The sequence below is a fragment of the Haliotis rubra genome, unplaced genomic scaffold, assembly GCF_003918875.1.
Source record: "Haliotis rubra isolate DU_JTF1 unplaced genomic scaffold, ASM391887v1 Scf94, whole genome shotgun sequence".
Classification (NCBI taxonomy): domain Eukaryota; kingdom Metazoa; phylum Mollusca; class Gastropoda; order Lepetellida; family Haliotidae; genus Haliotis; species Haliotis rubra.
The window spans coordinates 2,024,767-2,040,650 of record NW_025767679.1 but is presented as its reverse complement, the minus strand read 5'-3'; the positions used below and the strand labels follow the sequence as shown (position 1 = coordinate 2,040,650).

Below are 15,884 nucleotides of genomic sequence, written 5' to 3'. Positions count from 1 at the left end.
TATTGGTGAGCACACTTCAGCTCCCATCTGGAACAAGGCCTTGGCTTCATTTACTGGGTTAACTAGTGACCATGTTGCTGCATGTATTGAAGGTGATGGAGGAACAGAGTGTACAAGACCAGTGAAGTGTTGAGGATGTCTGATAAGATACTGACGTTTCGATACCATTATGCCTTTAGGTGTATGTATCCCTGTGCTATGCCTCAGTCTATAGCACATTCACCCACTCAAAGTGTACACATGCCCACTCTGAGAACCAGCTCTGACTTAAAGTTCATGCGAGACTGAGCTGTACAGACGACATTCCTAGATGCAGGGGACATCGCAGCTCCTACAAAGAACAAAAACACAGTGAATAAATCATCAAAACTGACGCTACACAATACAGGAGGAACACCCAACAAAACACTAATACCATACTTTAGGCACAAACAGAATATTGAAATCATGGATTTAGTGCATGCCCAAACCAGGATATATATATGTTCTTCATATCAATGGGAAATACATTTCCTTAGAAGCATTTATAATTACATATCTGAACTGAATATTGCTCTGAATCAGCTTATCCGTGCCTACACAATGGTAGCATGCATTAAAGAAACTGTCAGCACATAATTTATGCTGAAGTCTGGTGGGTATATATGGGTAAGAACACATTAAAATATCACAACATGCAACAGCAAAAAAACCAACTACAGTGAAATATTGTTTCTTTTATTTCTACACAACATCAAAAGCAACACAATTCACAACAAACAAACGCAAATATTCTACAAAATACTGTAAGTTCTTTCTTGCACACATGATGTCACTAACATCAAAGTAAAGCATATATAAAACCTAAATAAACTGTTCTGAGTTTAGGACTTTTTTTCTTATAATACCAGCATTATCACTGGAAAACAACCATCATTCCTAAATATAAACATATATATCTAACCTTATTTTGAAGAATTCGTTAAACTGCTTGCAAGGCTGAGCGAGAAAGTTGAATGTGATATTGCTGAAGTGCATGATGTGAACAGAATACTTTGTAGCCGTGCCATCCCTGACAGCACACCCCTCCTGCCCATGTGTCAGTGTGGATTAATCAAAACCCTGTTAGTGTGGAAGCAAGTATTGTTATACAATGGCTTGTATTGTTATACAACGGCAAGTATTGTTATACAATGGCTTGTCTACATTCTATAAACAGTCTAGGTGAAACAACTGCCACATTTAAAGCTTAATTTCATATGAAACAACACTCTCAGCCAGTCAATGACACCAATGTCTTGTACGAATCAACCAGTTTTTACCCTTTGAATGTTAAGGCACAGTTAACCTCCAGCTGCGAACCTCTGAAAGAAGCATGACACCATCAACATGTGATACACTCCTCCATATGATGAACATTACTGGGTGAGCTCTGATGATCACATGGCCCACCTTTCTCATAAAGTGTATATTTTAAATTGAAAAATTAACTCCAAAAAACTTTCAAAACAGGAGATAAATATGCCATATATACATCAGTTAACAGTTCTCAGTTGACAGGGTTCAACTGTTATCGGATGTTGGCAATCCTCCTGGGAATGACATAAGTCGGTGATCATCAGTTCCCCCAACATGAGAGTCACCACATGGTGTTCGACATAAACACTGTCCAGTCTGATGTATGCCACAACACCCAGATACATGTCTCTATTTACCCATTGGCTTCAGTCATATAAACAACTACTTAAACCACCACGCTCTGTGATGTAATCTCAGTCATTAGGTCCACAACTGGCATCAAGAAGATGCCACACATGTATGAATGCAGTACTGATTCAGATAAGTGATATGGTTTACGAACTGAACTTGAATCAGTCATCCCAAAGATGCAGTTTGTATAGTGAATGTTTCTTGTGTTGTGATATGCATGCACATAAACAGCATACTTTGACAAGAAGGTTCTATTACATCAATTTTTTGAATACAGCATGATGATGTTTCACACAAAACCACATGATTTTCAACAAATAATAACAAAGAAAAATCAATATTTTGAAAAATCACAACCTGAATGTGAATAAATGAATATAAAGAAGAGCACTATTAGGTTATTATACAAAATGAACCAAATGTCTTTGATGATTCTTGTTACTAAGTGCCCGTGACAGTGGACCGGTGATGTTATTGTTACACTATCCCACTACAGTCAACTGAACTTTTAGACAAGCTCTACCTTCTCTGGTCGGTGCCTTCTCTCGCTGCTCTGCCAGGTACGGCTCGGAGTGGTAGGGCTGGGAGTGGTATGTCCGCTGCACCACAGTCTCGGGCATCACAATATCTTCAGATGCACACTTCCGCAATGTCTTCAGTCGCTGGAGGCGATTCGTATTTGGCTCAAATGAAGCCAGTAGTTCATGGAAACTCTTTGGTCTCTCTGGCTTTTCTAGAATTGCACTATCACTTTCTGCTCCTCTTTCAGCTGATTTACCACGCTTACCTCTACTTGACACAAATATTCTTTCCAAATTGTCACCCTCACTGTTCCCACTCACATCTTTCACGACTTTCTGCTCTGGAACAACAACTGTCTTCTCGGGGCTTGCAGCTTGTTTCTTCAGTGGGTGGACAGGAGGTTTTGCACTGGGAGATGTTGGAGTGGAAACCTCTGATGTTTCACTGCTCACAACTTTGTCTGAAACACTCACATCCTTCGGTGTCTTAATATGCCCCAGCGTCTTTGAACCAATATCACTTTCTCTGGACTCATCTTTCAGATCCAGATCATCATCATCAGTGAAAGCTAAAGTCAAGTCAGGGGCACTTCGGGTATGAAGGGGTTTGGACTTCCTACTCTTTTCCTCATCACTTGAGCTAAACATTTCAACCATCTTGGCAATTCCTCGACCTATCTTTGCTCCTCGACGCTTACTCTCTGAGCCCTCTGAGGCCTCATTCTTCATATGAGGATGTCTTCCACGAAGAGTTTTCTTCATCAGTTCTTGTGATGATGTCTGGGTCTCCACTGTCCGCTGTTTGGGTGACCCATGTGGTGAAGGAGGTTTCTTCTCGCTCACTTTAGTTGCATGGATGTCAAAGGACCTTTCAAATTTTGGAATTGATGGTGGTGTTCCTGGCTGCTTTATCTGAAATTCCACTGTTGAAGTTGCTGTGGAAGGTTTCTGTGTTTCTGTAGATACGTCCTTTCGTAGAGAACGATATGCCAGGTCATCATGCATAATGTCAGCATCTTTCTCTGGCCCGAAGTCTGAGATGTGACTGAGGTGGTGATGACTCCCTTGGCTTCAGGTAATCAGCTGTTGTGGGAGACACTCCTGTTGTAGACTGTGTTTCTGTTCGTGGGGTTGACTTGGATCTGGCTTTCCTAACAGCTACGTCATCATCCACTAAGTCAGGATTCTTGGATCGAAACCGGCCACGGGCCTTTCTGGGCGCGCTACAGCTGGGGGTGTCTGGGAGGAGCTGACTGACATTGCAGGCTGGGAGCTGCTTGCGGATGATGCTCCAGGCGACTTCAGGACAATTGAAACACTCTGACTTCGAGTTTCTTGAGGAATCCCACTTTGAGTCATCAACTTACTCACATTTGCTGACAAATTCTGCCTCTGTGGATCATCCAAAGTACTACTCTTCTTGGGAATTGGAACCATTGCTTTCCCTGATGTCCCAATCGGAGGTTCTTGTACACCTTGTCGTGCTATCAGAGGTTCCTGTGTCACTGTCCTTTGTGTCCCTGGCTGAATAACCTTGGCTGTTGTTGACATGAGGGCAAGACCCTTCCTGCCAGGGTCAGGACTTACCACAGGAAGGTTCAAAGGTCGAGGAATGCCAGTTCTAAGAGAAGTTTTTCTCTGCGGCTCTGGACTGACAGTAATTTCTGGCTGAAACGTTATTGATGAGACTGGAGACATCTGTGGAGCTGATATTTTCCTTACTGGCTCAGGACTTGGTCCTGTTTGAGGACGGTAATAGTTCAACTTTGACACAGCATTACCTGGAGAAGTCTGCATCCTGCTGGGTCCTGCCATCACAGCTGATGTCTGATTCACTTCATCAAGTATGGCCTGAAAAGACTTAGAGATGGCCTCATAGTCTGCTTCTGTCTTTTTTTCAGGCTCTCTGCTTCTAAATCTGTCAGGTTTTGCAACTTGGAAGGAGAAACTACTGGTCTCAATCTTCTGCTCAGGTCTCTCTATAAAACTGGGAGACTGAAGTGGACGCTGGGACCTGTAAGATGGGTAGTCCCTTCTCTCTGCTCTGTCCAGCAGACTTTCATCATCCAGATTCAAACTCTTGTAAATGCGTTCAAGTTCGGTCAGGGCATCTGATAGTTTGGACTTTTTTTTCACATAAAAATCTTGGAAAGATTCGTTACGAGGTTCAAAAGATTTTGGACTTGCTGCAGGAGCAAACTTTCTAAGGGTCAGCAAAATTTTATCAAGGTTCTTTTCGTCAGCTTTAACTAGTTTGGTTTTAATTTGATTAATCTTACTTTCAACATCTTTAGCAATTTGTCTTAGATCCTCCATAGACTGATTTACCTGATTAATCTTTTCTTCAGAGGAAGGCACATTGCGAGGTGGTACAGGCTGGGACTTCAGAGGAGCAGGATGGGTTACTGAGAACAAGGTGGGAGGCTGCTGGGAGCTTTGTGGTATGATAAGCGGAGGAGGCGGCTTGGGTCGAATGCGTCCAGGTGACTTTGTGAGAAGCTGATCCTGCGCAAGACCGGTGTTAAGCAGCTTCTGTTTGAGTATATTAGGGTCAAGCTGATAGTTGCCATTCACAACATTGGGGTACTCCTGCATGCCAAGAACAGGCTGGGCTGGCTGCTGAGTGGCATATGTCAACAACAAACCTTGAGCAGGAGCAGCAGCAGGACCAGGAGCCACACTTGGTGCTGCCCCGAGGTGACTGTCATCCCAATAGCTCCTAGAAACATCTGCATATGTTCTTGGTCTCGAAGAGCTTGAGATGTTCACCTCAGCGAATGGTGGACCTGGAGAAGACCTATGCGAGTCAGAGCTGTCCCCAGCCTTCCTTACTTTAGGGCTGGATTGTTTCTCCAAGGATGTTTTGATGTCATCTAAGACATCATCTAAAGCACTGGGGGCACTATATTTATCTACAGAAATGGTTAATGGTGTTATATTGGGTGTGTAAAGTGACTTTGACCTATGTATTCTGTCTCTAGCTGAGGTACGAGGCTGGGTGGGGAGTGTGTAGCTCTGACTATGGGGATAATCAAGCTGATGCTGTCTAAAAGACAGAGGGTCATCTAAACTTGTTCCATTAAACATTTTCTCGAAACTCGTCATTTCCTCAATTTCTTTCCAGAAAGGGTCCTCAGAGAACGGTATTGTTTGCAATGTTCTAGCTTTCACTCTTTCTATGCTGACCATATCTCCCTTGTTACTCTCCATGTTCGGAGACCAAACCTCAGTTTCTTTGATTTTATCTTCAAGGTCAGATATAAGTTTTGACCAGTCAGTATCATCATCATGTTTCGATCGTAATTGCCCTTGAAACTGACTGTCCAAATCTGGCTGGAAGTCAAGATCAAACCTTCTACACAAATCCTTCACACTGTCACTCTTAGCATCTCTCATTTCTTCGAGTTCTTCATAACGAGAAACACATTTCCCACCATTTGCATGGCTGGATGCTTCGAGAGCTGGCTGTTTGTGGGCTAGCATTTGTTCTCGCAGTTCTGCTGCAGTCAATACACCACCAGTAGCTAGCTGTGGAACTGGTGCATTATAGAAAGTGCTCACTGCACTGGTTGCAGTGTGGTACTGGGCACCTGACACTGGCTCTCTGATCAGGTGGAATAACCTTTTGGTCTCTTGTGCTATCATCTGAGGATCGGTAGCAAGATGAATCATTGGGTCAGAATTAGATGGTTTCAGAGTCTGCAGGTTACTCCAGGTGAAGCTCTGAGACACAGGTCCAACTGGGGATTGTGGTATCTCAAGTTTCTGCTCCACATACACTGATCTACGAATATTCCTTGGCAGTAGATCCTGCTCAGTCCTTTCTTGTATGGTTCCAAGATCAGGATCACTCCTCTTTTTCATATACGTTTCCCATCTGTTCACTCTTTCTGATACTTCGATGTCGTAATCCACATCTGAAAACATACCACGGTCAAGATGAGGAATGTTCAAACTATCTGTGATGACCGTGGTGCCATCAGGCTGTAGTTGGTCTGCTGAACTAGATTTGGGATGCACATATGATGGATGCAGAGCACCCTCCCTGAACGCTGGTATGGGTGGAGCTGAATTCAGCTGAGTGTCTGATTTAGAGAAGGCATCTCTAGAGATGTCACTGGTAGGTATTACTGACCTACTATCATATGAAAGCTTCCGTTCTGAGGGGATACCATAGCCTGAGTACCCTGACGAAGATGAGGTACTATATCTCTGGTTGGGGGCAGTAGGGCTATTACCATAATGAACACCAGAATCAAATCTGTTCTCACTTGCGATACGAATATCAGGCGGTTGCTGCTTATTCCCTGGCATAGGGATATGAAACTTGAGTTCACTACCAGGTTTTATATGTGGCTGTGAGGGGATAGTATGGGTGGTTCTTTGCTGTTGGGCAGATGCATAGGATGTAGGGAGGACCCCTGAATGTAGGGGACCTGATCGTACACTGGTATAATGACCAGAACTCCTCCTTGGATCTGGTAAACTGGCTGATCTGGACACTGGTGCAGAGACCTTTTTTAGCACGTCCACTTTCTATCTCACTCTCTAGATACTGAATGTTGGACTCTATCAGTTCATCTAATGAGTCATCACTGTTAGCTGCTATATTAGCTCGTAACCTCCTCTGCTGATCCAGGACACTTTGTGAAGGAGGTCTATCTATGACACGACTGGTCTTTAACCGTAACTCAACCACTTCATTGAAGTTTGACGGTGATTTCTGTCCTAGTCCTTGACGGACGGGAGCATGAACTAATTCTCCTTTAGGTACCTCCATTGTCCCACTGCTTGCTGGCCTCATGAACACAAAACCATGGCCAACATTCTGGTAAGTAGTACCAGCACCGAACTTTCTGCTATAATCCACACCCGGAGATTGAAGCTCAGGCTGCTGGTTGCTGCTTCCTTCATATATAGAGTCCACAGATGGCACACGGGGGCGGTCAAATGGCCGCTTGACCACCTCGGGGGAACTGTTGTACATTGCTGTCTTTGTCACAGGAGATCGAACCTCATTATGTTGGGAAAACCTGTTAGCATTAGCTGGAGCATCAGCCCTTGTTGATATCCCAGAATCAGAAAAACCCTTTGGATCAAAAGGCCGAATAAGAGGCTGTCTAGTTTGGCCACTACTCGTTTGCTTTACTCCATAAGGTGAACCATAGGCAGAAGACGAGGGAGCACCGTTCACACCTTGGTAAGATGACTGTATGACAGAAGACCTTTGATTCCCTAATTGTTGGGAGGTCCCACCAGACCTGGGATCGGATGAACCATTCTGGAAGAAAGCCCCTTGAGATTTGGGAGAGTAATTTTGTGTTGGACTTCCTGGTATGACTGCACTTTGTCTGAAGCTATCTGGTCTTGGCTGTTTACCAAGGCCACTTTGAATTGCACGTTGTCTGAGTCGAGATATCCGTGACTCAGGAGTGTTTTCTTCGTCAGAGGTCATTTGTATGTCAATTCGTTTCCGCCTTAATTCTTCAAGTTTTTGATATTTGTTCCCTTTCAAACTGCCCCCACCTCCACTATCCCCCTTGTCTTGAGAACCACAGTACACAAAACTTTCACGATTAGTTTTGATAGGTGTTGGTATCCCTGTTGAAAACCCATTCTCACTGTTTGACTGGCGTTTCTCTATTTTGCCAGTTCTCTTAGTCTTCCTCATAACAAGAGGATTTTTGGTCCACACTTTTGTGTCACTCTCATTAGAGTCCGAGTCACTTCCTGCTGGCCTCTGAGCCTGCACATGAATCAGATTCCCATCATCTGATAAGGGTGGTGAATACCGTGACATCCGTGTGGCAGTGGAACTGTGAGTAACTGCCCATATTGGACCAACAATTCTCTCATTTTTCTTCCCATATGATGCGAAATTGTCATCCTGCCTGCCTTCTTCTAAAGGTTGTCTCTCACGAGTCACCCTGTTGGTGGGCCCCTCACTCCGAGACCGGCGTTTAATTTCTGCTTTACTTGGCTGATCCCCTAGTCCTCCTTCATTACTCGAAAGCGATCCCGTCTTCCCTGGCGCTGTTGGATGCGCCGTTCTGCCATGTTGTCCCCCTCCCTCTGCTGTGGCTCTGGGGCAGATGGACTCACCGGTTTGGATCCCGGCTGTTTACTAATGCTCCTTATCTTTTCATCAGCACTCTGCAAACACAGGACAGAAAGTTGGGTATTATTGTCAGGATGGAGTACAGGTATGTGATAGATATGACATAAGGATATGGAATATTGTCAGGATGGAGTACAGGTATGTGATAGACATGACATAAGGATATGGAATATTGTCAGGATGGAGTACAGGTATGTGATAGACATGACATAAGGATATGGAATATTGTCAGGATGGAGTACAGGTATGTGATAGACATGACATAAGGATATGGAATATTGTCAGGATGGAGTACAGGTATGTGATAGACATGACATAAGGATATGGATTTACAGGTATGTGATAGACATGACATAAGGATATGGAATATTGTCAGGATGGAGTACAGGTATGTGATAGACATGACATAAGGATATGGAATATTGTCAGGATGGAGTACAGGTATGTGATAGACATAACATAAGGATATGGATTTACAGATATGTGATAGACATGACATAAGGATATGGAATAATGTCAGGATGAAGTACAGGTATGTGATAGACATGACATAAGGATATGGAATATTGTCAGGATGGAGTACAGGTATGTTATAGACATGACATAAGGATATGGAATATTGTCAGGATGGAGTACAGGTATGTGATAGACATGACATAAGGATATGGAATATTGTCAGGATGGAGTACAGGTATGTGATAGACATGACATATAGGATATGGAATATTGTCAGGATGGAGTACAGGTATGTGATAGACATGACATAAGGATATGGAATATTGTCAGGATGGAGTACAGGTATGTGATAGACATGACATAAGGATATGGAATATTGTCAGGATGGAGTACAGGTATGTGATAGACATGACATAAGGATATGGAATAATGTCAGGATGGACATGACATAAGGATATGTGATATTGTCAGGATGGAGTACATGACATAGACGTGAGGATATGGAATATTGTCAGGATGGAGTACAGGTATGTGATAGACATGACATAAGGATATGGAATATTGTCAGGATGGAGTACAGGTATGTGATAGACATGACATAAGGATATGGAATATTGTCAGGATGGAGTACAGGTATGTGATAGACATGACATAAGGATATGGAATATTGTCTGGATGGAGTACAGGTATGTGATAGACATGACATAAGGATATGGATTTACAGGTATGTGATAGACATGACATAAGGATATGGAATAATGTCAGGATGGAGTACAGGTATGTGATAGACATGACATAAGGATATGGAATATTGTCAGGATGGAGTACAGGTATGTGATAGACATGACATAAGGATATGGAATATTGTCAGGATGGAGTACAGGTATGTGATAGACATGACATAAGGATATGGAATATTGTCAGGATGGAGTATGGTATGTGATAGACATGACATAAGATATGGAATATTGTCAGGATGGAGTACAGGTATGTGATAGACATGACATAAGGATATGGAATAATGTCAGGATGGAGTACAGGTATGTGATAGACATGACATAAGGATATGGAATATTGTCAGGATGGAGTACAGGTATGTGATAGACATGACATAAGGATATGGAATATTGTCAGGATGGAGTACAGGTATGTGATAGACATGACATAAGGATATGGAATATTGTCAGGATGGAGTACAGGTATGTGATAGACATGACATAAGGATATGGAATATTGTCAGGATGGAGTACAGGTATGTGATAGACATGACATAAGGATGATAGACATGACATAAGGATATGGAATATTGTCAGGATGGAGTACAGGTATGTGATAGACATGACATAAGGATATGGAATATTGTCAGGATGGAGTACAGGTATGTGATAGACATGACATAAGGATATGGAATATTGTCAGGATGGAGTACAGGTATGTGATAGACATGACATAAGGATATGGAATATTGTCAGGATGGAGTACAGGTATGTTATGACATGACATAAGGATATGGAATATTGTCAGGATGGAGTACAGGTATGTGATAGACATGACATAAGGATATGGAATATTGTCAGGATGGAGTACAGGTATGTGATAGACATGACATAAGGATATGGAATATTGTCAGGATGGAGTACAGGTATGTCATAGACGTGACATAAGGATATGGAATATTGTCAGGATGGAGTACAGGTATGTTATAGACATGACATAAGGATATGGAATATTGTCAGGATGGAGTACAGGTATGTGATAGACATGACATAAGGATATGGAATATTGTCAGGATGGAGTACAGGTATGTGATAGACATGGGATATGTATTGTCAGGATGTCAGATGGAGGTACATGACATAAGGATATGGAATATTGTCAGGATGGAGTACAGGTATGTGATAGACATGACATAAGGATATGGAATATTGTCAGGATGGAGTACAGGTATGTGATAGACATGACATAAGGATATGGAATATTGTCAGGATGGAGGTATATGATGACAGACATGACATAAGATAGTACAGCGACATAAGAATGGAATATTGTCAGGATGGAGTACAGGTATGTGATAGGATATAAGGATATGGAATATTGTCAGGATGGAGTACAGGTATGTGATAGACATGACATAAGGATATGGATTTACAGGTATATAGACATGACATAAGGATATGGAATAATGTCAGGATGGAGTACAGGTATGTGATAGACATGACATAAGGATATGGAATATTGTCAGGATGGAGTACAGGTATGTGATAGACATGACATAAGGATATGGAATATTGTCAGGATGGAGTACAGGTATGTGATAGACATGACATAAGGATATGGAATATTGTCAGGATGGAGTACAGGTATGTGATAGACATGACATAAGGTAATGGAATATTGTCAGGATGGAGTACAGGTATGTGATAGACATGACATAAGGATATGGAATATTGTCAGGATGGAGTACAGGTATGTGATAGACATGACATAAGGATATGGAATATTGTATGGATGGAGTATGGGTATGTCATAAACATTTGTAAGGAACACACGATACTCAACCTAGGGCTTAAAAACATTCATATTTCTAGGTCAAAATATTTTATAACTGAATATTTCACATATTTATGGAGGTAAATACATAAAAACCAGCATAGAGAATTTACACAAAGTGTGCACACCAAACATATTGAAAATTAAAACATGAAGATAATTCTTAAATATTCTTTCATAAACATATAAGTGATGAATAGCCATATCACATACTGCTATGGAAATTATTAACACAAATCACTGTGGAGAACAATATGAAATCAGGGATAAAGTTCAATGTAATAATCTGTAATAGTGTAACAGCCCAAGACCTGCCCACCTTATTATCAGCCATTCCACTAGCGGGTGTGGCAAAACAAATTCTCTGATAAAATGCCATGGAATCAATTATGATTACTTATAACAAAAAGGTTGCAACTTTTCAAACAAAAAGTAGTAGAAACACAATATTCAAGACAGCACAAAAATGGCAACTGCTGAGAACAATCTCTGTATCATGAAACTAATGAATTGCTACCTCTGACTTGTTCAGTAATCAATAGGTGCAAAGGCTGAGTCTATTTGTAAATGTCACATCGAGGAGATCAAACAGCTTCAAGGCCCTGTTGCTTATCAGGTGAAACGAAAACTCATGTTTTAAGTGAGGCCACACTATTTATATAATATTGTTTCAGATCAATGTGAACCACTTCCTTGAGTAGGTTGAAACAAAACAATTTTGAACAGCTTAATCGTGTTCCACCCAAGAGGGCTGCACCCCTACACATGTAGGTTACACAGACAGGAATCTTCCAGCACACTACCAGCAGCCTGCAATCATCCAGCTATGGTTCATCACAGTAGGCCAACTCCTATACTCAGCTGTTTATCACAGTATATAGTAGGCCAACTCCTATACTCAGTTGTTTATCAGTCTGCTACTGTCATATAAGATGGAAACAATGTTCCCAAGCATGGTTGTGTTTTGTTTTGTAAGAAGTGTTTCTGTTCACAAACAAATCCATGTTTTGGTAACAACATGAAGCTTCTACCTTCTTATCCAATGAACTACAACGGTCAGGTCTGGAATACACGGATACCTCAAGCTGTACTCATTGTATGTATTAATACCTGCCCATCTAAGGATGTTAAGCATAATTAACTTATTCTGCTATAAATCAGTTTGAAATTTGACATCTTTACTCTATATCCATTGGAACAACTGGTTTACTTTATCCTCACAAATAAGTTAGGGCTACACCTGCATACTTCAATCTTGAGATCAGACTAGAAAGATATATGTAATATACACAGCACAGTATTCAAGAAACAGATACTAACAGTCTACATTCCTCTGTACACAATAACAGGTCGCTTTCCTGCAGCCTGTGCTCAACTCACGCTGTACAATCCATCTCGGTGCCTCCCAAAGGTATGAGAGATAACACTCCACTTCACAGGTAACGGTTCCTCAATATCCAAATTCCTGAAGGAGGTATCTATCACTGAATGACTTCAGCAGAAGCAAGTATGTATGCAGGTAGGATGTTCCCTCAGTGTCCAGACCCCAGGCTCTCCATGTCTTCTAGTCAACCCTCATTACACCAGACTCCCCTCCTACGTCCATCTTGAATCAAATGGAGGATCATCATCCAGGCTGCTCCCTCACATCACCAGTTAGTTTGAATCACCTTCCATGGTTGTGCCAAGCCAGGCTAAATTTGGAAGACTTTCTTCAGAGGGTCTACAGTGAGGGTCACGTCCAGCGCCTACCACACTTGTACACACCTTGTGTTAATTGCTCCAAGCTCAATGTGGCATAAATTGCAACTTGTCTGGTTACCTCTTATCTTATTGTAAGTCCCTTTGATAGGATATGTAATCTAATGTACTGCACAGATACAGCATGAATAACACTGTAAATATGCCTTCCGCTGCCAACAAATACCTTAACAGCCATTTACCAAACTACAAACAGGAATAACAGGAAGAGTGTTCCATTATGGCCTCATGGTACTGGACTTCATAATATTAAGGCTCTTGACTGAAATCATGATATCAAGGCTCTTGACTGAAATCATGATATCAAGGCTCTTGACTGAAATCATGATATTAAGGTACTTGACTGAAATCATGATACTAAGGTACTTGATTGTACATAAGTCAGTATTGTAGTAGACTGTTTCCGGCATTATAACACTTGATTAAATATATTTTACTAAGGCACAAGACTGATTGTATGACATTATGGCACTATACTGAATATACATCATTATTGCTCTCGACCGATTTTGGCATTATGGCACTGGACTAAATATATGACGCTAAGGCACCAGATTGAATACATGACGTTACGTCAAGTGACTGAAGATATGACATTATGACACTAGACTGAAGATATGACATTATGGCTCTGTACAGAATATACGCCATTATGGCACTGAGCTAAATATATGACACTAAGGCACTAGATTGAATACATGACGTTATGGCAGCTGACTGAGGATATGACATTATGGCACTTGACAGAATATACGTCATTATGGCACTGGACTAAATATATGACATTATGACACTAGACTGAAGATAAGACATTATGGCAGTTGACTGAAGATAAGACATTATGGCAGTTGACTGAAGATATGACATTATGGCAGTTGACTGAAGATATGACATAGCACTTGACAGAATATACATCATTATGGCACTTGAATAAATACGTAACATCATGGCACTGCACTGAAGATAAGACATTATGGCAGTTGACTGAAGATATGACATAGCACTTGACAGAATACAGTGAAGCCCCGTTAGTCCGGACTCCGATAATCCGGAAGTCTCGCCTCCCGGGCGATTTCAGCTTGTTACCAATCTATGCCTATATAATTTGCCTCGATAATCCGAAAATTTGGTTTCCGGAACCGGACGGTAAGTAGCTGTCACCAATCAGTAAAATAAACAGTAAATTGCTTCACAGTCCGGACGCTGTAAGTCGTGTTCACGAACCGTAACAACACCGCCCGGCGATGTTTACTTAATTAACTGGCCAACTGGGTTGTTGTTTTAATTAGACATAAAAAGCTCCCCGACTGAAGATACTGTACATTTACACTTTGATTGACACCACAATACAAAGGCGTGGATGACAAGTGAGCTGTTTTGTGATTGGTTAATGTACTTTGACAGACAGATCCGGTCACGTGGACTAAAAGTGATTTTGCTTTACGACAATGCTGCAAGTCACAAGTGTGCTTCCAGCTAACTTTGTGAAATGTGACCAAATACCACGCCTCATATTCAACCGATGGATGCAGGAATAATTCGGACATTCAAGGCATACTACAATAGATCGCTTGTTAGACATTACCTCACCTGTGCTGAGGAAGGACGTGATCAGACACGTCGGATCAACATGCGGATGTCACTCGGTAAAATTATTGATGTGATGAATTAAGCTTTACATTAAATGCTTATTTGTTTTATCCAGATTCGTGTTGTTTTTGTAATTCTTAGGGAAGCAACTTGGGTATTGATTCAGTAGTCCGGACTATTCGCAATCCGGACGAATTTACTGAGAAACGCAACCGTCCGGATTAACGAGGCTTCACTGTATACATCATTATGGCACTCGACTGAATACGTAACATCATGGCACTGCACTGAAGATAGGACATTATGGCAGTTGACTGAAGATATGACATAGCACTTGACACAATATACATCATTATGGCACTCGACTGAATACGTAGCGTCATGGCACTGCACTGAAGATAAGACATTATGGCAGTTGACTGAAGATATGACATAGCACTTGACAGAATATACATCATTATGGCACTCGACTGAAAACGTAGCATCATGGCACTGCACTGAAGATAAGACATTATGGCAGTTGACTGAAGATATGACATAGCACTTGACAGAATATACATCATTATGGCACTCGACTGAATAACGTAGCATCATGGCACTGCACTGAAGATAGGACATTATGGCAGTTGACTGAAGATATGACATAGCACTTGACAGAATATACATCATTATGGCACTCGACTGAATACGTAGCATCATGGCACTGCACTGAAGATAAGACATTATGGCAGTTGACTGAAGATATGACATAGCACTTGACAGAATATACATCATTATGGCACTCGACTGAATACGTAACATCATGGCACTGCACTGAAGATAAGACATTATGGCAGTTGACTGAAGATATGACATAGCACTTGACAGAATATACATCATTATGGCACTCGACTGAATACGTAGCATCATGGCACTGCACTGAAGATAAGACATTATGGCAGTTGACTGAAGATATGACATAGCACTTGACAGAATATACATCATTATGGCACTTGACTGAATACGTAGCATCATGGCACTGCACTGAAGATAAGACATTATGGCAGTTGACTGAATATATGAAATTATAGCACGTGACTGATTACGATATTATAGCACTTGACTAAATATAATTCATTTTGCCACAAGACTGAAAATGTGACAACTGGTAATTATGTATCATGACAGTTGAAATACGTTGTTGTAGATGGAAAACTTAC

At 41.4% G+C, this 15,884-nt stretch overlaps 1 protein-coding gene across 1 annotated transcript in view; it reads right to left on the bottom strand.

Annotated features, from left to right (window-relative positions):
* Window positions 1-220: 220 nt before the first annotated feature.
* LOC124264739 overlaps window positions 221-15,884 on the bottom strand; it is a 69,953-nt gene continuing 54,289 nt past the window's right edge. Inside the window, 5 exon segments of the mRNA XM_046699510.1 lie at window positions 221-331; window positions 1,302-1,343; window positions 2,213-3,279; window positions 3,385-6,596; window positions 6,598-8,363. Coding sequence (XP_046555466.1) covers window positions 1,312-1,343; window positions 2,213-3,279; window positions 3,385-6,596; window positions 6,598-8,010 — 5,724 coding nt within the window. The 5' untranslated portion in view covers window positions 8,011-8,363 and the 3' untranslated portion in view covers window positions 221-331; window positions 1,302-1,311.